Source organism: Anabas testudineus, chromosome 18 (assembly GCF_900324465.2).
Source record: "Anabas testudineus chromosome 18, fAnaTes1.2, whole genome shotgun sequence".
In the NCBI taxonomy this organism is placed as follows: domain Eukaryota; kingdom Metazoa; phylum Chordata; class Actinopteri; order Anabantiformes; family Anabantidae; genus Anabas; species Anabas testudineus.
The window spans coordinates 14,620,847-14,644,292 of NC_046627.1; the positions used below are offsets into that span (position 1 = coordinate 14,620,847).

The 23,446-nt window shown below is 42.3% G+C and overlaps 1 protein-coding gene across 4 annotated transcripts in view; it reads left to right on the forward strand.

The window, feature by feature from the left end:
* Nucleotides 1-23,446, forward strand: part of LOC113157843 (ADAMTS-like protein 1) — a 75,342-nt gene that overhangs the window by 16,632 nt on the left and 35,264 nt on the right. For 3 of the 4 annotated variants that reach the window (XM_026353460.1, XM_026353461.1, XM_026353465.1), the window contains exons 1-2: nucleotides 10,984-11,061; nucleotides 11,181-11,297. In XM_026353460.1, the coding sequence (XP_026209245.1) occupies nucleotides 10,993-11,061; nucleotides 11,181-11,297 (186 nt within the window). In that variant the 5' untranslated portion in view covers nucleotides 10,984-10,992. Of the gene's footprint in view, nucleotides 1-10,983; nucleotides 11,062-11,180; nucleotides 11,298-23,446 lie in introns of those variants that run through there. The other variant, XM_026353462.1, reaches the window with a different exon arrangement.

Consider the following 23,446-nt stretch of genomic DNA (forward strand, 5'->3'; position numbering starts at 1 on the left):
GTCTGCAGACAAACAGTTGCTTCCTGCTTCTTTCTTGCAGAACAAAGGCAGCAGCAGAAGAAAAGTAAGCACCGCATTGCCATCAACTTGATGAGCAGAGAGAAGCTGTCCAAGCTGCAGACATGAGCTGACAACTTAATGGCTACAACCTTGATTTTCCATCTAGCTTTCTTTCTTTTCTGTTCTGTTCTGTTAAATGTTGAGTGCAGAATTTTGTACCTAATTCCAGCTACAGTATAAAGACATAAAACAATAAAAATTTATATACACACAGTATGAACACATTTTGCATGTTTCTATTATTCACATCCATATTAAAAGCAGTGATTCCACTTTCAAGACCAGGTACTTAGACTTAGTCAAACACACAGACTAAGTTGTGTACATGGAGGAACAGCACTTCAGGAATGCTGAGTAATTCTTCCCACATACTTGGACACTGTCACTCTGTGTGCACCACTGTTGGAACAATTTAGGTGTTATCTTAACTGACAAACACGTCTTTGGAAAACAACTTCTTTAGTAGTCTTGGGGGAGATCAGCAGAGAAACTCCCTGATGACTGAATCTCTCTATTTCCGATGAACCAGCATGACCTCGTGATTGACCGCAGTAGACGGCAGGAGAAGCTACTTTTGGCTCTGCTGTTGCTTTGGAGCTAAATGATTTTACTGAGATAACAGCGACCGGGCCTGCAGGGAGCTCTAATGCAAAAACAAACATGACGTGCTGTCTTTACTGTCACTAGGCACATGGGAATGATCTTGCATGGTTCACATATAGGGAACAAATAGCAGTTCCTGGAATTTGCGCTCCTGCACATACTGTCCAATCAGAAAAAAACACAAGAGGAAGATGTAACAAAATCAAAAACGGCAACATCACAGCAAATCTGTAAATCCAGGCTCATACAGTGTCGTACAGTACGTGAAGTTAGACAAACAGGGACCCCTCTTATGGGCTCACACATAATGTTAGAAAAATCTCCCATGGCATGCTTAAGAGTTCAAATGGCGCCTCCGATCTGACTCACTAATACAAAGGGAATGTGGAGAATGAAATGTGCCAACTCACCCCCTAAACCCGCCCATCTCCTCTGTCAAATGGCACTTTGGCTGTGTCCCAGATGTCAGGGATGTCATTCGTCAAACCGCTCCGCTTTCGTCAGCAATTACACGTGTATGACAGCGATGTTTGGAGAACTTTTCCTGATGTGCTATTGTTGTCACAAGTCACAAGCAATCGACCTTGATTATCAGTGTGAACTACTGAGGATCATGACCTTTGTTGCATGTGAAATACATATTAGGTCTTGAGAGCAGATTTGTCTTTCCTGAGAGACCCCCTATCTGCTCCGTTAGCTGTCGTCTCTGTCTTCTGAGATAATTGCACCCTCTGGAATCTCAGCATATTGACAAGACAAGGAAAGGACAGCATTAAGTTGTCATTGTGTTATCGTACTCACATTGTACACGTCTGGAATGGACAAATACACTATTTATTTCGTGTCAGATTGTTGAATTCAGAGCACCCTAGACAAATTGCTGCGTTTTCCCAGCCTGTGTGTCAGTGTGATGATTATGTTGTGGTTTGTTTGGCTGCAGCAGTATGTCAAGTCAATTGGGGATGCCTGGGAGCATCTGCCAGATGGAGACTAGTGCCCTTTTTAAGAATCAGTAAAGGAAGTGGTCTAAATGTCTCTTTAAATAAACAATAAAAAGATTTGAAATTGATGTAGTATTAACTTTAATGACAGGCATCTGAAAATCTATGTCAAATAATCAAACGTGTCGACTTTACTGATTAAAAGTTTTATTTTTTTAAATGTCAGTTTATTTTTTTATAATTTCTGTGATTTTCTTGTACTTTAGTTGTCAAAAAGTTTAAACTTTTCTATTATAATTAGAGAGACAGATACCAATAGCGTTAAAGTCTAGACTCTGCGGTGGCCAATCCATGTGTGAAAATGATGTCCTGTGTGCCCTAAAGCACTTTTTTCACAATATGAGCCTGATGAATTCTGGGATTGTCATCTTGGAACATGCCTGTGCCCTCAGGGAAGAAAGAAAATCCATTGATGGAAAAACCTGGTCATTCAGAAGTCATTCAGTTATTCAGATAGTCAACTGACCTCATTGTGTTGCCAGCTGAAACATGTTAATCCCTGCGGTAATTATCCAAAGGAAGGCTCCTGCTGTTTTGCTTGGTGGAATCCATGTGGTGGCTTCTTCTGACCAGTCGCTATATTTCATAGTTTTGCGGTGATTCCCCTGAAAGGAAGGGTTGTGTCTGCTGCAGAGATAATTAGAGTTACCCTCCACAGAAGTGACCAGTTCTCTCAGTGAGAATAGAAGTAGTGGGCACAGCTTAGAATCAACTGTTTGGAGGAGACTGAGTGAATCAGACCGGCCTGGTTTAAACTTACTGGCATTGTCAATTGGTTTTGATGAGGACAGTGACATAAGATGCGATGGATTGCTGCATCCGATAACCTGGCTAACCTGGTCACCAGACTTAAACCCAATAGAGATGGGTTGGAATGAGTGAATAGAGCAGCAGCCTTGTGGTGTAAGTTTCAAAAACAGTATAGTTATAGGTTTACCAGGCTTTGGCACACCAATATATTCTTAATTGTAAATGTTGAAGGATGCGACCCACATCATGCTCATACTGTAGAGAACAAGCAGCTGAAACAGTAGAGCTCTAAGGAACAGGCAGAAAACTTTGCTTATGGGTAAACATCCATAATTCTTTCCACGTTGTGCCCAATGTGCATCTGGCTCCCAATAATACAGAACACAATTATGGGATTATTGAGCAGAGCGCTGGAGACCCAAAGATGGCATGCTGCAGGCTGCAGAGCATTTCATTATTTGCCCCGCTGCCAGCCTGATGAGATCAGGGCTGGAGAATGCCACCGATTACGGAAATTAAGATTGTTCAACGGTCAGGCAACGCTGCAAATGAGGAGCTTAATTTGGGAGCAGGAATGCAACAGTGATTTGTTGCTGACCACAGATGGCACTCTGGAGAGGAGCAAATCTTTCATGGCTCATGTTAATGTGGGCGAAAACAGTCGAGGACACAGATTCGTGCTCCTCTGTGGCGTGAGTCTTAGTTCTTCACAGATAGCAGCGTCTTTCTCACTCACCTTGCCGAACACCACCAAGGTTTAATGTGTTTGGCGATCGGTGGTGGTGTGTGTGGTCATGATTCAGGCCAACGGCTTGCCAGATTTGTTCTTTGTCTATTTAAAAGAAAACAGCAAATTTCTGAATTGGTCTTCTGGGAGGTCTGGCATGGATGTCTTGCATTCATTTCTTGGAGTGGATCTGTGTTTGGGGCATTGCCACTGTCAATTCTGGCGAGCCTCACAACAAGGTCTTATATTGGATAAGTGGCTATAGTTTATATTAGTGAGTGTTTGGCCAGAAATCACTAGAATCAGGTTGATATAAAAAAAAAAATCATACTGACAGAAAACTAATTTAAAGGTACAAAAAGTGAAACTGTAGTTCATACATATTTTTAGCCATGGTAATACATGATGTTTATTTTTTTAATGATAATAGATTAGGAGGGCAAAGCTGGGTCAGTATGAACTCAGAATGATATCAAGCTGCTACTCCTACTTATTTTTTAAGGGATGTTCTTGTGCATAGCTTTGAGTAGAACACATCAATTATGTTGATCCTAACTATGGCATTGCTTTAAAAAAAGCAATAGACGGTTACGTTTTTTAAGATTTTAATTTCACGTGGTAAAAAATGCATCTTCGACTCCCAAATGAATGTTATCATTTGCTTCGTGAGCAACATAAGACTAAAATCTGAATGGAAAGAACCTACTGGGGCGCCACTACTAAAACCCATATAAACTGTTCATCATCAATCATCCTGTGACAGTCACCTTTATGTGTGAAATTACTCTGGTGTTTTGAATCAGTTGTGCAGCACACATGTACTGAACGGTGAACTCGTTGGCCTGCTATGTGTGGAACATTGTGTTGACACTGTGCCACCCAGCTGTCAATTTTAATCCTTCGACGAATGTATATGATGAGGGAGGACACATGTTTGTATCAGTGTGTGTGTGTGTGTGCGTGTAATGAATTAAACTGTGAATTGAAATCCACTGCTCCGCCACGGTTTCCCTCAAACACACAACTTCACCATTAATCTTCGTGGCTTAACTGCTGTGGTCAGGTTGGGGGGTCTTGTGTTCGCACAAAGCTTCATTACTGATTACCGGCGGTGACGGCTACTTTACACCCGCTGGACGGGGCCGCAGATGGACCAATGAATTGATCAGATTAATGAAGAGCTGTGAGGGAGAGCTGTCACACAGCTGCTGCAGACTCCTCTTTGTCTGCGTCTGATGGCCGCACTGCTTCCAGTGTTAATGTGACGGTATGCAGTGTTTAGTCTCACTATGCAGTAGGGATGGTTTTCGGTCATGCCCTCGTGTTTGGTTATAGATGTGTACGGCCTAAATACCACTCTCAACGCAGTTGTTTCACATTTAATTACAGTACACACTTACGTAACCAAATATAGAGTATTAGACATTGCTCAGTGTCCTTTTCTCAACGGGGAGAAACACCGTTCAATTGTAATTATGTGCTGGATTACAATTACGGGTATGTACTGGATCAACGCCAAACCACAGCATTTTCTCTGCACAACTTAAAACTGAATCACTGCCAACATCTTGGGCACCTTTGGATAAGGATGACCATAATGTTTTGGTTATTTTATGTACAGAGTGAGTATGATAGGTGATCATTTCCCATAATACACACTTAACTCCCAAAAATACCTTATATGATTTACATTTATCACCCAACATACTGTATTAAAAGTGCAACATAAATGAATTCCTTGTTTATTTATCTTTCTCAAAGCTCCAAATTATTCAAAATTCTTAATATTTTGTCCCCTTGATGAGACGCTGAATAGTTGTCTTCTAAAACAGGACTGAGGAGGAGCAGATGGATGATTTAAGGGAAAATACCCCTGTCTGATTCGGCAAAAACATGATCTGATCACGGTTCTCCACCAGTTTCACACTCTTACATAACCTTCCCGCCTGCGTTACACGCTGGAGTCGGTTATGACAAAGTGCCAAGGCCGTCTGTTGTGAGCACTACACAGGAAACAAGTGGCTTTTTGTCCTTAAGTAGATGTAATGGAAGATCCAAACTGGGTGGATGTCTTAATGCGGGGATGTGTCAGAGCTGAGACCTTTCAGCTGCTTCTTTTTCTCCCACTTACTGGACGGACAGCTTAGCTCAGCAAAGTTATTGAAAACAGTTGATAATTTGACATTTAAATCCAGGTGAATTATTTTGATTGGGTTTCTTTTTCCTACTGTGCCGCACATGCTGTGCTGCAGACATGCTTTCTGTGTACCGCGTGGACGTGCATTTTCAGCACTCGACTGAAACAGTTCACCATTCAAATCCTGCAGTGACCGTCCATATGTGCACGGCACAGAACTTCCCACTGCTGTGGGAAGAACCAGCTTAACTCAGGAAGTGGCGCGAGATGTGTCCAAATGTCGGCTTCCCTTCCCTGCTTGGTCACTCAGTCTTTGACTGTGGGAAGCCATGTTGGCCTGTCAGAGTTTCCTGCAGCTGGTTTATACTGTGGGACTGAAGGGGTCAGCGGTCCCAGTCCCTCCCCAAACAAGTCAGTGTGCTCCACGGTACTGTCTTTCAGCGCTGCATGTTTTGAGACACATCCAGAAGTCTGTCAATAGTTGGATAATTTGAAAGCTCCATAAAAAATGTAAGGCCACTAGGGGGCAGTACTCCCCCTAAACGATCACCACTCACATGTTTGACTTACAATTGTTTTATCTCAGCAAATATTTGACATAAGAAGAAGGAATTAAAATGAAAGGTTGGTGAGATTGCTGAACCAAAACCATATTGCAAACATAAAAAACATCGTCCTAGTTATCTTTGTAATAACTAGGAATCATAGGGTAAATACTCACTAATATATCTTTAATATTGTACCTGTCATTGTAAAATGTCTGCAGAAAACAATACACAGTAGCCCTGGTGATTAGTTCATCTATTTTTCTCATCCAGATTGTTTTTAATAATTAATGTCACACTTTGAATAGCTGTTGCTCCAACAAGCAGAGTCAGTAATTTATGGCGAGAGAAATGTTCCTTTCTAGCTCCCTAAGGAGGCCACTAAATCAGAGTGACAATTTCCCCACAGCTGCTTTGCTTGTATGTTTTATTTAATAAAATCGATGTGGATCAACAAAGATATTTGCAGCCTGCTTATTATCTGTATTAAATCAACACCCTTACCATGGTGCGCCTACTTAGTTCCATTCAGCTTCAATGGCTGAGAATCATGCAGAGTCATCAGAACAGTGGCATGTGTGTTTTATTAACGCAGTGCACTTTTGATTTTGTGTTTTTTTCCGGTACGGGCATTGTCACAACTCTCCACGCTGTTCACTGAGCTGTCAGAACTCTTTTGAGAGCCTCATTTAACACCTTCGCATTAAATATAATAGCAGTCTTTACCTCAGTTGGGAAACCACACGACATCTGGTGCAGTGATTACTGTTAATGGTAAAACTATTTATGCATTAGGTTGTCTCTCGTCTGGTTAATAGGACACAAAGGCCTCAGCAGTGAATTTCATAGCTCCATCTGTTTGGACTGTGAGCCAGCAGATGTCGGCATTAGAGTATCCCACCACAAAATCAGTTCCCCACCAAGGTAGAAACGTCTTGATGAGCTGTCACGGTTGCACACATGGTCAGCAGGTGGACGAACCTGTCTACTTAGCAGGAAATATGCCATTTGCTAATGCTGCACACTTAGACTGGTCAAGCGCTCAGGTTGCAGTCATCTTGTGGTTGGAGTGAGGAATTGTGATTTATTGTAAGGGCACAGCCGGTGTGAGCGATACAGTATTTGGTGTCTGTTTGTACTGCATGCGGATAGTTTGCAGTCATAAGGGATTGTTTAAAAAAAAAGTCAAATAGTGAACAGTTGAAGAAAAACCATGGTGTAAAATGACTGTTATTGACCTCTTCAGATGAGTTATCCTGTTGCTTTATACAGAGAAACCATGGTGCAAAGCTATAGTGGTAAACTCCATAACACTTTTTGTTATTTTAGTGTTGTTTGCTCCCTATGTTTTAATTTTTTAATGACATGTCGTCATTACAAATGAGTGCAATTGGAAAACATCATATTTATAATACCGCTATTCATTAATCATAATAACATAAAATTTAGCCATAAAGGCTACATGTATTAGGCACCAAAACTACCAGGTTAGGGTTAGAGGAAAGGTTGTGGTTGGGGTAAAATATAGTGACATCACTAAAGTTACAATGTTGAAATTTGTCCTCTGTTTTGTCACCCTGCCGCCTCCTCCCTAAGCCTCCTCCCTGTTTGCTTTCAGATGACATCACATACCGCTACTTTTGCCCTTGTAATATTTACTAGGACTAGTAGATGTTGCCAAATTGGCACATGCATTGAGGATAATAAACCTGCTAGCCTACTGGTAGGTTGTAGGTGGCCATCTGAGCAATAATTATTAAAATAGTAATAACTGCTAACTTACAGTACCACTGGATAACATGACAACAACTGCGGTCAATGCCAAGTGCTGTTAACTATGAGGTCGCTTACGCAACATGTCTACCTCAATCAGCCTGCATTGATTTGGAGCATCGGTTGTGCACATTGTCAGATATTAAAGCTACGTGTATACAATGATGTGTAGAACCTTTGGGGAAGTATTAAACAAACTCAGCTTTGAGCTTTTCTTTTTATTTTGTGCAAATGTGGAAGTTCACATGGAAGGAAGACCTTTGACAGGGCTCACCTGCTCCCATCAGTTGAACTTTCTCTTTCACTCCATTCACACGTTTAACCGATCTGCTTTATGTTCAGCACGAGTATCCTGTTTCAAGAGGAAATACATCAAATGAAGCAGGTAATGCGACTTTGCACGAGGACTTTGAAAGCCCGTGTCAAGGAAGTGCTCATGCATCATTAGGAAAGTGCCACACATCATTATGAGACATTAAATATGGGGGTAATAGCGCATAAATGGGAAGGGATGTGATGACAGTGCCAGGAAGACTTTTCATCCATCAAAGATTGATTAGTTTTTTGTCTCCCCTGAGGCACCCCATTCTTTGTACTAGCGAGAGTTGAAGAGGACAGCAATGGAGACAAGTTGAGCTCAATGCCACTCCTCTCTTAAAGCTTGCAGGACAGACTGCACTGGGGAGACAGAAGTTAGTAAATCAAGTTGAGTGAAATCTGGCAGAAGAGGCAGAGAAAAGGTGCAAGTTCAAAGACGAAGAGGAAGTACATGAAGAAGAGGAACTGAATAACCCACCAGGAACCAGAGAAAGTGATGAAAATGGTGTTGAAATGTTATTTCTTTTGTCAGAGAGCTTAGACACAACCAGGTATTCGGTGTGAAAGTGTACATTTCAAACAGTTTTTCCCCTAACACTGAAGGGTGTCTTGTTACCAGCACTCTCTCCTGGCCTTTGGCACTCTAACCCTTAAGTAGCTGTGGGTCTATAATGAGAAAATATTAAACTAACTTTATCATAATCCCATAGATCCCTCGTGGTAAGTGGAAAATTCTCTAACACATCAATGTGTGAGGACCAGGGATGGATGTAGAAAAGCTCCTCAGATTGTAAAATGGACACCTTCTTATTCTGGTTTATGCAGAAATCAAAAAGGGGTGTCCTCAGGCAGCAGTGCACAATAAGTGTAAATTTGGGGTGGCCCAGTGTAGCATGGCGAAAGTCACTCTCTTTCCACCCAAACACTGGAAGCTGGCATCATGTTATAGGAAAGCCCAATTATAATATCAGGTTCAATGTTATTACTGTTGATTATGTGCTTTTGAAGACCCGAGTTGCCCCCGAGTTCACTTCCTCTCCTCCCCTCTGGTTGAGACGTGCCCTTTGAAATCCAACTCGCCGTGGAGGTTAACAAATCATCAGCCTGGTTTTACTTTCACCTTTGCCCTTTGTCACACTGACACGCATGTTGGATTTGAACCTCTGCTGTGAGTGTAGCCTCGGAGACTTGGATACTTGTTGGAGCTGCTTGTTTCAATCACAGGTGGTTCCGCTGACTAGACTAGTGTGTGTTTTTACAACCCTTGTCGAATTAATATCAAGTAAACTCAAACATTGCCTGAGTTATTGCATGCTTGTACAAAATCGAACACTTATTGGATGTAATACAGAAACAAATGTAGTGGAGTATAAGTGAGAGCCTACTGTGTGATAATTAGACCAATTTAGTTATAAAGAATTAATTAGAACTCAAGACACGTGCCTTACAACACGTACATACTGAAACTGTGAAGTTTTGACTGCACTCACATGCAGAGTTGCTCATGCATGGTCCTCTTTCTTTTTTTTAAGATACTCCAACAGTGAACAATGACTTGAAATGTGACAGGATGTAGTGTCCTTCTTACCTTTTTTGATGTCATGAGCCTCGCAACACGTACAATCTGCGTCAATGTGGAGCTAATCTTGCTTTTCTGTGGTTTACATCCTCCCCACTATTTCTCCGCAAGACAGGAATGTCACACTTCCTGTACTGGGGGGAAACATTTTCCAGTCCATGTAATACAGACAGAAAGTATGTTGAACATAGTTGTCAAAGTTAAATTAGTAGTACGTAAACATACTTTCTTGGAAAAAGCATTTGCAAATAAAGGATGCAAAACCCAGCGCCTTGGCCCTCTTTGGAAATATTGAGTTGTGCCAGTTCCTAATGGTTTAGTCCAGTGGGGGTATGCAGGATGCTTGACATTGGCACTGAACAGCCAGTTTGTTTTCTTAGGGAAACATATTTGATAGAGCTCCCTTTTAAGACTGCAGTGAGGGAGAGCTTAGCCGTCATGCACCATTAGTCTGTAGCTCAGCTCAGCGTATCCCACATCTTTTAAAGGAATGAATCTAAACTTGAAAATGACAAAGAAATGGTTGTCGGGTTTTGCCTGGTGTTTAAACTCCACAAGTGTGGGCGAAAATCATTTCTGAGGACCAGGGGAAAAAATCAGTTGAGAAAGACACAATTGGCATGTTGAATTCAGGCACTCCTCCATTTAGTCTTGAGCAAGGACATCTGGCTACTTAAGTGGTTTTCAGTAAATGCGAGACACACACACATACAGACACACACACACACACACACACACACGTCAGTAGAACTTTTTTTTTTCATGCTCGTATATTTGACCTGTGTTTGCATTACCCCTGTGCTTGTGGTTGTGCAACATTTTAATTTTAAGCATCGGTGGCAGAGAGAACATGCCGCATGAATCGCTGCAGAGGAGATCTCACGTTATTGTGTTCGTTCGGTTTCCTGTTATTAATAGTCGGACAGACAATTCAAAATGTTAGATTGTGGCCCAACAGCTGCCACATCTGCGAGCCCATACCCAAACAAGGTCTTGGCCATCTGCGGAGGATTTTGCCCACATTTTACTGCAGTGACCTATGTGTTGTTACAGATGCCTCCACAGCATAAATGACTGCAGCTAAGCACTGCTGAGTGCAGAGCTTTAGACCAGACTTCTCTTATTTAAGAGTCCAACCTGTGGCTCCTTCCCGCAGAAAGCTGGAGTGCATTTTGCTGCAGTTGCTTTGCACCATTTTTCTGCCCACCGACTCAAAAAAATCTGCAGCCCTCTTACAATGCGAACAACCGTAAGTATCCCAAACCCACATCTGCTGCTCTCCTTGCACTGCATTGGCACGGGTCCCAGAGGCAGCCACTTACAGGGTGTTTATGACCCACGGATGGCAGCTGAGGGCCTCCCTTCTGCGATTTTGTACGTTTTGCGTCATGCGGGCCCTGCTGTGCTGCTAATGGGCCCTATCCAAGATGTCCCTCACCCCCTGCCTATCTCCCTGAAGAGCACTTCAGTACATCTTGTGATATCAGATCTCTTGTACTATGAATTCCTCCAGGGCACAGAACGATTCCCCTCATCAAGAGGGATTTGCGGTTGAGAGCACGAGCCAGGTGAAAAAAAAAACAAAGCTCAGTATTCAATAAATGAGAAACAGAAACAGGAGTTCTACTACAATTTTGTTTATCACCATTTTAAATGGCTGTCGTGTTGACCTATCTTTATTTTTTAGGTTGGTGTGTGGGCCAACGATGGGGACGCAGTGTTCATCAGAGAATACACTCTGATCCGACGAGACCACCTCCCCGAAGAGCCTCTCCACGACGGCAGCCAAAAACCAGAAGACCCGGTAAGAGCCCGATCAGAAAACACTGCACTTCCCTCAGTCTGTTCAACTTTCTTTTATTTGTATAACTTTGATAAAAAAAAAATGGAAATGTAGCATAATGCTAAATCAGCCAATAAATCTATTGGAGTGTGTTTGCATAACGCACCACACCAGAGGAGTGAAAAATCAGCCATATTACGCCACAGTAATGAATACAAGTGAATGATGATGGTTGGAGGGGGGGTGGGGGGGTAGTAATCTTACTGCAGGCTGACCGAGCTTGATGTGAAACAAGGCCACACATCCAAATACACACACACACACACACTTACGCGTTGCACATTCTAGGGCGGGATGGCTTTGCATCACATTTCTCCCACTCTGTCATCACCTTTGATGATGCATGGCCGGAGCAGTTCCTTCAAGCCGGTCTCTCGCTCAGATGTTTTATCTAATTGGGTGGGAGGAAAGGGTTGAACTGTTTGTGATGGGATTAGTCCTGGTGCAGAGGAATCTTATTGAAATTGATCAAAGATTTCTGAAATCGTTATCGCTAACAGGAAATCTACTTTTCTATTTGCTGTAAGGACCTTATGTAATTGACCCGACCATACTAGGGGTCATATGCTCTTTCCCAATACTGTGACCTCATCAGAAATATAACATGTGAAAAGTAATTCCATAACAACTTTCTACCTTAACCCCCTTTTACCTTAACATATACAAAACTGAGCAGCCTGCTACGGCCTTTGGTTGAATTTTAAGGTATTAGCATGAGACAGATCACTTGCAGACAGGGGATGACTCAGTTTTAACACTTTTTTTTTCATATTAAGTGTAATTTTCATGTTAGCTTTACCCTAACTAGTATCTTAAAGTAATATCTATTTGACAGTTTATTGGGTTTTACTTAACATCAATTGTATAGGCTGTCCCAAAGGCGGACTTAATGGAAAAAAAACACATAATAACTCTATTAGAATATAAATGTCATGGGGCATGCTTATAGTACTGTAGCTATAAACCACAAATAGCTATCTTTACAGAATTTGGATTTCATATCGTAACCAAGGAAGAGTGTGATTTATGACGCTCTGACCTCAAGCAAATGTTTGAATTTGCACCAGCGAAGTTTTTGAGTGACTTTCAAAGCAAACATTACAGAAAAGGGTATTTATATCCACTCCCACATGCTGTACTCATGCCCTCTAAACCTCAGCGGCTCTTCTGGTTGCATTAGAATGGCTTTGTTTGCATTATTTTTGCCATCAACAATCAGGTGCAGATAAGGTGCACTGGTAGAACACACACGACGTGCCCCCTCTTGCTCATACTACTACTACTAGAAGCTGAGATCTCCATAAAATGTTACCTTTACTATAATTTACTACGAGTCTGCAGCGTATTATGTGCCAGAGACTCACCAAAACTGTCTCCTCATTCCACGTGTGACCCGGGCTTTGAAAGCTGCAGTCCTCTTATATTTGAATCCTGTTACAAAGGCCGCCCCGGTGCACGTATGATGCTAACATGTCTTCACATGAGGAGCCTACAGACTCCCAGGAGCCACACTTGTGATTCCTTTCCGCCCCATGTTGGAGCTTTGCTCAATATTAAGCTTGAATCGAGGCCAAGACAAACGTGGCTTAATTAGCAAGCAACCCAAGAGACGGATCTTAGACTCCAAAGTGTATTCGTTTTCTCTTGTTTAACTTTCATGAGAATGTGCCAGGGTCGGATGGTGGGCAATAAGACTGACCTCCCCAGCACCTTTTACCCCTGTCCCCTGAGAAGGCCACAGATGAATTGTTCTCTCTGAGGGAAAGTGTTTTTCCTGGCAGCCGCTGCATGGGCTACTTTGATGGAATAGAGCTGTCTTAAACAGCTAAGGGCTAACATACCTTTCTAAATTAACCCATATTTATTATGTGATGGCAAGCATGCACTGTGGTGCCTCAACAATGTCAGCCTTCATAAACAAATATTAAATACGTTTATTCGGTTGAGAAGTTCCTGAATCAAAGCGTGTGGGGGGTCTGATGGCCCGACTGGTGACCACTAAGTGAGAAAATCTTTGTAATATGACTGAATGTCTGTGAAGATAAACAGAAAAGCTGCTCGTAAATCTAGTGAGGACTACTCCCACTCATTGTTTGGCGTTGAATAAAATTTTCCAGCATGTTAGTTTGATCTGCTGCAGTTCAAGAGCTGTAACTCAAAACCTGCAAAATGCGTTTTCAAATTGTGACAAACGCTTAGCAAATCTTCGTTAAATGATCCGATTTATTTAACTGCAGGAGTAGAACCAAACTGTAGTAGTTTATGTCTGCAACGTAGATACTTTAAAGGCTAGAGTGCACTTGGAAACTCGATCTTTTCACAAGTGGCTGGTCCCAAAGTGATGGCCGGGTGGCATCGACAACTCGGAAAGTGAGAAGGAGAGAGGAGGACTGAGAGCAGGTCGAACAATTAAACTGAACTAAAACTAAAATGTAGAGAAACAAAGAGAGACACATCCAGACCTCCAGTTTGCATCTTCTGTGATGTCAGTGAAGCACACCTGCGGCTTTGTCACCATACAGGACATTGTTCATACACACACCAACAAATAACACCTGCTTTTACTTAATACTGTCAATACTAAAGTATACTGCAATACTAATATGGCATAGTCCAGATATCATCGTATACCAGTTTGGTAGACATCCCTCAACTTTATGAAGTCTCCATACACATTTCACATGGTCATTTTAACAGTTGATCATATAAAAAATATAGTTCAGTGCCGCTTTAATGTATTTGCATACGTAATGTAATAGATTTGTCGCATGTGTTTAAGAATGAATGTACTTTCCCGGATCTTTCTTGGGCTCCAATCGCCACTCGTATTTCTAAAACTCTACGTACCAATAGTAAAGCACAGGAAGTGGACACGCAAACCTCCTCAGTTGATAATTACAGAGTTCTTATAATTAGTTCTTCGGCTCTTTAAATCACTTTATGCTGTACAAGGGCGCACCGGTTGCTCAAGGATGGCCCAAGAATGGCCAGGATATTATGGGTTGTGACAGTTAAATGGTGGTAATGATGGTTATTAGAGCCCCACTCTGCAGTAACGACTTGGGGCTAATGTGAGGACACTTCTACTTTGCTTGTCTTTGCATGTGGTAAACGGGGGTTTCATCCTGGTGCACTGGTGTTTTATTTTCTCACCTTTCGTCCCTCTCATCTTTTTGTTAGATGTTTTGTTAGATGTCTCATCCTCCGATGAGCCCCTTGCTTCTCTCGCACTTCATCACGTGCCAAGCAATCTGGGCCTTAATGTTTTTCCATGCTCAATTGCACCTCAGACGGCAACTAAAACTTCACGGTGAACAAGTGCTGAGATGGGTCACCTTTTGGCAAGGTGTCAGGGTGCGGAGTAATTGGAGTTGCTGAGTGGGGCCAGAGGCCAGTCGGAGTGGCAAGCAGGGGGAGTCCTCGGTGGCCAAGCCAGCGGGAGCTCGCAGAAAGAGAGAGAGAGAGGGGCCCAACGCTCAGCTGCACACTGGCCGGGCGGCTGTGTTTTTTCATGTTGCGCAAGGTGGAAAGGGCAACAGTCTTGCACAATTGAACGCTTCATTTGTCTTCATTAAAAGGATGGGCATGTTAGTTTTGGCAGTCAGACAGGATGCTTAGCTTAGTTTTTTTCCCCCCTTTGCATTCTGTGTTAACACCCAAGTTTTAGCTTTTGACCACTCGTAGTGCTATTGAGCGTGTTTTTAAGATCTGCTCCTCAAAAGTTTTAAAAAACAAAAGTTGCACAATTTCCCCCATTACATCATTGTTGTTGCTCATATTTATTCATTAGTCGAATTATTTTCTTTACTTCTCTGGATCTGTCCGTGTTGCATATAACTGACTGAGTTGTTTATTAAAAACATAGCTTCTATGTGATGCTGCTCATGCTGCAGATGGATTGGAAAGCCTTGGGTCCAAACCAACGAGTAAATAATTGCTTTCGTGACACCAGTTAGCCATAAATTCAAGTGTTTGTTTTCGCATGGCCAGCAGCCTGACAGACACCTTGACTGTTGAAATGAGTTCGTGAGACAAGCCAAATGATGTCCGCTGTGCATTTAAAAACAAGCAAAAGAAAGGACGGAGCAGGCAAACATGAATTAGGAGACTTTCGCCTCCTTGACTTGTTCGCTTTGGCTGACTCAGTGGCGTTTGGCACAGGCGAGTGCTGTTTGGAGGCTTTGGTCCCAGCACTCTTGAAGAAAGTGCTGAGTGCTGGTGAATGTGGTGTAAAGCCACGTGGCTTTGGACTGGGGATCTTCTACCCTGCCCTGCGTTTGCTCCATCAACACATGTGTTCAGTAAATCCTTGGCTCTCATGGTGTGCCACAGTGAATATCTCCACCCCGCTTGATGTGGTCTCACGCCAGTACACTGTGGGTACTAGAGTGGTACTGCTGAGATAATACCGCCAGGGACAAGACCTCACCGCAACACCCACATAACAAATGTGGCTATGTGAGTTCATGTAGCACTTGTGTGTGTGTGTGTGTGTGGGTTGCTGGCTACTGCTTGCTTGCGTAGCATACCCTCATCTAATGTCCTATTTGTTTGTATTTGCATGGTGACATGTGCTGTGCTAGACAGGAATCCATATGTTTATGGTTTCTACGCCTTACAGCATTCAGCACCACCACATGTCGCCTCGTACATGGACAGCATCCAAATCTATGTCAGTGATTAATGGGTGAAACCTCCTCCCGTACTATAAAACCTCACCTTCCTCCCCCATCGTCCCTTACGCGCTTCTCACCTTCTGCAGTATCTGCTTCTCCTCAGCGTGTGAAGGCACGCACACATCTTGCGGGGCGAGAGATTGATTCCTAATTGTTTACATTTTAGGTTGCACTCCCTGGCGCAGATGTTTATGTTCTACTCGGCGTTCAGCACGCATTCACACAGGCATGCACAGACAAACAGAGACACACTCGTACAATGGGGATGTGTTGATGCCAAAATCTTTCATCCAGGAATTTTTTGGAAGTCTTAACTCGGGCTTTTGGCACAGCGAGTGCTAATTGCTTCCAAGTGGAGGTGACTATTACTAATAGGCCTCTTATTTTCTGGTTCTGGATGTGTGTTCGGGCACGTGGGCGAGATCATTCATAGCCTTGAGGCTGTTTAAATAAGAGTATAATAAGAAATTTGAAATTTTGCCACACTTTTTTAAAACACGCACAGTCGCAGCCAAACAATAACATCTCAATCGAACAAGCTGTGGATGGGAATCCCCCACCCAAACTCCTGGACATTAGTGCTGTTTTAAATAAATTCAACAGAGATGTTGCTTTAAAATAAACTAGGACAAGCTGTGTTTCATTTTGTGGTTCTTGACTTGAAATAAACGGACTAACTGCAGGGTGGTACTTAGTGCCTTTTAATAACTTCAGTAGCACTCCAATGTAAGCTTCTGCAGCTTTGGCTCCGGCAGCCTGCGCTATGTAGCAAACATCCAGTGTAAGCAGCAGCGTTATCCGGAGCTACAGGAGTAATTACCTGCTGCTGAAGGATCGCTGCCACCCATGCTCAGCACAGTTTAGGTTAAGCATTGGGCAAGGTGCAACCCAAAACGGCTTTCTCTCTTTAATGTGGGCTCTAATGGCTCTGTGTGGTGGTGGTTGGACATGTACACTACAGTAGCAGAACAAACATACACAGCAGTACAGCTGGGTGGTTTTCCTGGAAGGAGTAAGGGGGCCGTGATTGAAAGTTCGCAGATTTCATCCCTGAAATCGTTCGTCATCAGTCACAGCAACAGTTGGGACCTTGTGTGCTCGTGTTTAGTTTTCTTTAAATAGCTCCAAAAAATGTCCAGTTGAGTATTTCATATGCAGGAGCCTCTTGTTACAGAGGTGTAGCTGTTCATTATATCTAAAAGGAAGGAAAATACGACTCTTCTAACTATCTCACCAACTTCATATATTCTCTAACAACTTGCCTGAGCCCTCTGAGTACCAGCACTAGTTGCATTTTTACATTGGGCATTATTAACCATGGCGTCCAGCTCTCCCACTAAGGTGTCTTGGATTACAGCAAAAGCTGCTTTTCCAAAAATGTAACTTAGACTTTGTGCTTCTGTGGGGCATAAACCCTGTGAGGCTTCCCTGCCTGTATGTAAGTTGTGTAGTCTTGAGGGCTTTAAAGGTTTTTAAATAGCTTATCTCGACATCTCTGGTTGCAAAGGACACCTGATAAAGACTTTTGAAACTGGTGTAAACACTGAAAAACTGTGAAGTTAATGGGTGCAGGCCTGTAGCAGTAAAACAAACACACTAACATGCAGGCTCACACCCTCTTGGACACACACACACAGACAGTTTTCGCTCTCAGGGAGACTTTTGAGAGAAGGTAATCTGTTCACAAACCACAAAATTGAAAAATGGTCCTGACACTTTTCAGGCTGAATAGTGATCAATGCTTTTTCAAAATAGGAAGGGATATGTAGACTAATTCTTTTTACAGCATAGAGGTAGCTGACTTCAAATAAATATCATGTAAGGATCTTTTTACATTGTAGTATAAGATTGATTCAACACAGGCTTATGGTAGATACACATTTTAATCTTGTGCTGGACTTAAAGCAGAGGCCTCTGCTAGTGTCTTTATAGATTGGTGCTCAGATAAGTATCTTGGTTGTGCTGTACTTAGGACATTTAAAGGACATAAATGCATACACAGGCTAAATTGTGCAAATGCAAATTGTTAATAATAATGTTTTATACCTTTATAAACAAACAATGTGTGGCAGGAAATGGACAGAGAGATGCAGAATGACGTTGAGTGAAGGTTTCTGGCTTAAGTTGAGTAAGTGAGAACTTTCACACCGTGCACTTTAGAGAAAATAATAATTTCCCATGTAAAAGACAAAGTAACAGCATGATGAAATGATTTGAAACTGAGAAAAAAAGTGTTAAAAATGCATACAGTGTACTTGAATACTCTCCGATTGAAATCTGAATCTGAAATAAAGTCAGTAAAAGATGAACTGATCCCAATGCTGTGACAGATGATCGACTACAGACCTTGTGGTCTTCCACAGATCCTGCATGCTGCCCTCTTAATCGTGCAGTTAAAGTTGCCTGTGCCTTAACTGTTCTTGCATCTGAGCACCGAGGTTTTAACAAAACGCTCTCAGCTGATTGTGAGCGCGGCCTCGTACTCCGATTCGAAACGCCGGGTCACAGAGAAACCGCAGAAGCTTCAAGAAAACGTTCTGCTCATCTGGCAACATGGTATTTATTCCAGTGATGCTTCCCAGATGCAGGTACTGTACACTGTGTTTGGAGAAGCTGATATGTTAAGCACAGCGAAAGTAGCCAAATCTCATATGTGAAGCCAAAGTGATTTTAAAGGATCAGGATTTAAGTAAGTGTGTGTGTGTGTGTGTGAGAGGTAAAACTTGTTTCAATATATTTTCTAATATTTCAGCACTCTCACTTTTGTTTTTACTTTTTATTTTAAACTGTAAGAATTTGAGATCTGTTTCAAAGTAGAAGTAGATGCAGACCTAAAAGAAGAAAAAGGAGAAAACACCTTTTCTGTAAGTGCTTTATCAGAGAAGCATCTTGGGCTTTAGTGGATGTGCATCCTCCCACAGTATGAGTGCAAACTTCCTGGATTCACCCGCTTTTTTTCCCCCCGTCCCGACCCAAATCACACTGAAAGGTGACCCAGCGGAGTATTGAAGCATCCAGATTTATGAGCCCATAGAGCACGATGAAGGTCCTGCGATGAAAACGTTGCCTGGAGACCTTGGGCCAGCAGCCAGGGTGTTAGTTGACTAAAGACAACTACTGGGGCCTGTGTTACGTTGTCCCCTGATGAAACGTCTACACTGTGTTGTTACACGGTGTGTGTGTGTGTGTGTGAAGATAGTCTGTCTGTGATTTATGGTAGTAATCTTCACATTGCCGTGGAGCCAAATGTGCATATCTGTGGTCACAATATAAAGCCATCAATCATCTGATCACTGAAGAAATCATTAATAATGTGCAGAAAGCAAGCACGAGCTCATCTCTGTTCAGTTCGAAATGGAAAAAAAAAAAAAACACTGGGAAAGAATTAACAAAAGAAGAAAAATGTCTTTCTCAGCAAATTCATATTGACCTCGGCGTTAGCGAGCGCAGTTGTGTTCGTTCGGAGTTACAAATGTGCTGCGTGCGCTCGGGTTATGATTTGTGGCGCCTCGGGTTTTTTCAGAAGGGGCCGCAAGCAAATGAGCGGCGTTTCTCACAGTCACCTTTTGTGAATGATCTCACTGGGATAATGACAGAGGATGGAGTCTACTCCATCAGTCACTGGGATGCCACAGATGACGGAGTGATGGGAGGTGGGTGGAGCACAGCAGATGAGGGAGAGGTTTTAAAGCCCCGATGCTGTTTTTTTTCCACCCCTCTCAATTGCATGGCGGCATGAGGCGAAAAGACACCAATTAGAGGGAGGCGTAGAGTGAAGCCCTTCTCGATGAGCTCAGCTCTGTGGCTGCCGTCTGCCACACACACACACACACATAGACACATAACAGACAGACATAAACACTCCAACTGCTTTTCTATTTCTATGTTTGTAAGAATTTAATGACGACAGGCAAAGAAAAAGATTTTATGTCTATATCTGCTAAATGATTTAAGATGTGTACGTACGTCTGTGATATACGGGCATGTCTGCTCCGTCGATGGGTGGGAGTGAGGATTTGTTTTAACTGCCTCTTATCTTGTGTCTGATGCCAGTAGCTATGGGTTTATGTAAACCCCTGCCACACACGAGAGGGCTTAGACCACCCCAAACACTGCAGACAAGTCATGTTAGTGCCTGTCATCAATCTCCCATGCACCCTGTGTGCATGAATGTGTGTGTGTCTATGGGTGTTGTAGAAGGCAAGTGGTAACTGACGCTGATATCTGGATCCCACTTCTGGATTAATGATAAATTTTATTGGTTGTTTCTCTTTTACTTCCCTGAGCATCAGAGGTTAACATGAGCAAGAAATCTGGGTCTGGACACTTTCGCAACTATTTCATAATGAGTAGAGTATTCAACAAGTATAACATTCAACCTCATAGACACAATTTTGTTAAGGGGACACAGCTTGTGCTTTCAACTTGTTGGACAGCTTTGGAGATGAGCTTCAAAAAGACTTGTAGTTTGGTTTTGCAGACACAAGATGCTGCTCTTGAGCTTTAAAGGCTGCCGCAGGAATTTCAGGTGATGAGCTGTGTTTGTTTATCATTTAATACCTGCATTACATGCTTTTAATGTCTTTGTGTGGCATTCTACACTCACGCTGAATAACCTGAACTGAATGTAATTCTAATCTTAAGTAGCAGTAGTAGTAGTTTAAACCTCACAATGCAAATTATACTAACTGTGTTGGTTTAAAACTGAAACTTGCTGTCACAAAAATGACAAAACAAACACCCATGCACTTATAACTCTGAGAAAATACAGAATAACTACAAAAAATCACAGAAACTGCAGCTGCATATTTGCAGATTTCAAGTGTTATTGCTTTTGTCTTATTCACTTGTGTACATGTGTAAATGTCACTTTTATATGTGTAATTTTCTGTCTTCCCTTTGGATGAACTTACAAGTACATACCATGTTTCAGAGAGAGAGAATTTAGCTTTTGGGAAAATAGCTCCCAATTAGGGGTGAACATAGAAAGCTGCCTATTCCTTCTCTCTTGCCACTGTTACTTTCTGAGCTGTTGCTTCTATAATGGTACAAACACCTCGCTGGTGGTGAGTTCACTACAGTAGCATATTTAGACAGCTGGAAGTCCACGAGCTCCTGGGAAAACAAGGTAGAGGGGTTTTTATATAGGAGAACGATGGGCTGGGGGTCGAGCTGATCCGTTGCAGCTCTTTCACGAGCTGCAACGGATCATTTCGTGAGCTCGTAGTCGGTGACTTTGTTTTGTAAACTGTGAAAAAGAAACTTGATGTAATTTCCACATTTCAAGAGCGCTATGAAAGAACATATTGCAGATTTGCAATATAAACTAGCTTTTAGGCAAGAATGTGTTGAGCTTGGCCAACTGATGTGCACGCTCTAGATGCTACACACTCCTACAGAATTTCTCATCTCTATGTCTTTATCTCTCTCTCTCTGTAAAACTCTTATGCTTAAGAAACACTTCTATCTGTCATTCTGTGCAAATCCTGTATCTCCTTCTCAGAAATGATTTCCTTGTGCAATAAATATCCACAAAACACATCCAACACCTAACCCTTCAGAACACGTTCCTGTTAAATGAAAAACTGTAACTGATTAAAACATATTTGTAGTAAGTTTTGTATAAAACACTTGGTTAAGTTTAGGGGAATATTGAAACATAATTTGAGGCAAACTCTGTTGTCATGGTTTTGTAATAGCCATGTGGGTCATGCATAAATGAGAAATCAATCAAATAAGAAATCAATATATTATTCCAGTTTCCTTTTTTCACATTGTCGCTCTGCAAGTGTTAAATTTCTCTTTTGCTTCTATTAAAACTTACAGACCGGTCGACCGATGAGCATTACTGTGTCACCCATATGTAGCCATGTCACCAGCAACGCTAGAAATATTGATGTAGCCGCTTTATACACCACTATTACCCCAGTTTTGTAAATAAAGTGAAAGCCCTTGCCGTATTCACTTGGCACCATTTGTCCATCTGCTCTGTTGCTGAGGATGCCGCTGCTGTTTCATCTCCGGTTACATCCAGAGCAGTGATGTCAGCTGTTTTTGTTGGTCCTTATTTTGCGGTCATACTCTTTTAGATTCTCAGTTTCCTGAACTTGGCATTGTGTTAATGCAGCAGCCTCATGTCCTATATTTTTTTTAAAGTTCCCCTTCACTGTCAGGCAGGAGTCTGAGAGGAAAATTGGAGGGAAGGATGGGCATCTTTTTTGATTGCTGTTTATTTTGAGGCTTCGGTGAAAAACCCATAATATGTGTCCCGTGGGCCGTATTTCCTTGTTGACCTACTAGCGAGTTCTCTGCATCTGATATGCCAGTGGTTTGGGAAAAAGTGGAGCAGAATGCAAGGCGTGTGAGTGCTCTTTTCCATGTAGATCTGCGATCTGCTCAATCGCTTCAGACAGGCTGAGCTGAAACACTATCCAGAAAATGTTATACAAGAGGGACGGAGAGAGAAAAGAAAACCTGATGGAGTGACAATCTGAAAAAGGGAGGCATTAAGAGACAAAGTGCAGATGAGATGGAAGCGTGTATGGTCGAACTGAGTCACTGCAAGTGCTCTTTTTCCAGTCTCTCTTCTCTACTGTTTCTCAATAGGTCATCTGTCTCTGCCTCTTTGTGTCTCACTTCCTTGTCTTTTTGTTTTACAGTAATCGCGTTAACGCAAAGTTCCAAAATCTGTCAAGGTAAATGATGATGGATTTGTGATACCGCTCTGGATAAATCTTCAACACGCCCCATTGTTATCATGTGTCCGGCGAGCTCTTGCTGCACGGTTCCATCTTTTACCGTTTCTCAGCCGGTGGCAGCCTGATGGATTGTTTCCTCTCTCTAAATGTGGGTGTTGCGGGACAAAGCGCAGTTGACGTGTTGAAGTGTGACTGCTTGAAAGAGCTGTCAGCACTCATGTCAGCACCGTGGCAGGCTGTGGACACGGACATGTGTTGCAGAGTTTACGCCTTATCTCCTGCACAGAATCACATAAGGGTCAAAGAGATTTGGCGCTTGTTAATTGTATTGTATAGAAATCATTGGAGACTTTCGTGAAAGCTAAATTCGTGCACAGTTTGATTTGGACTGTCAAACTGTTTTTTTTTATAGGTTCACAAACTATAATAGATAACTACTGAGCTTCTTATTTAAAATCTTATCTGACCCAATACCCAAAACAGCTTTACAGAATTAACAGTGTCTTGTTATGATAGCTTGGATTATTTTGGACTACTTTCCTCATGTCATGCAGGCGGTGATCGTAAAAATCTGCACAGTCCAACACAGTTCTCTCACACTTTTGACTGACTACTTCGTATTTAGATAATAATAATAAAAGCCAGCGTGTTTCAGCCACAGACAGGCCTTCATCAGAGAACTCCCTGAGACATGTTTTGATGAAAATCTTAATTGCGTGGGTATTAAAGATGTAGT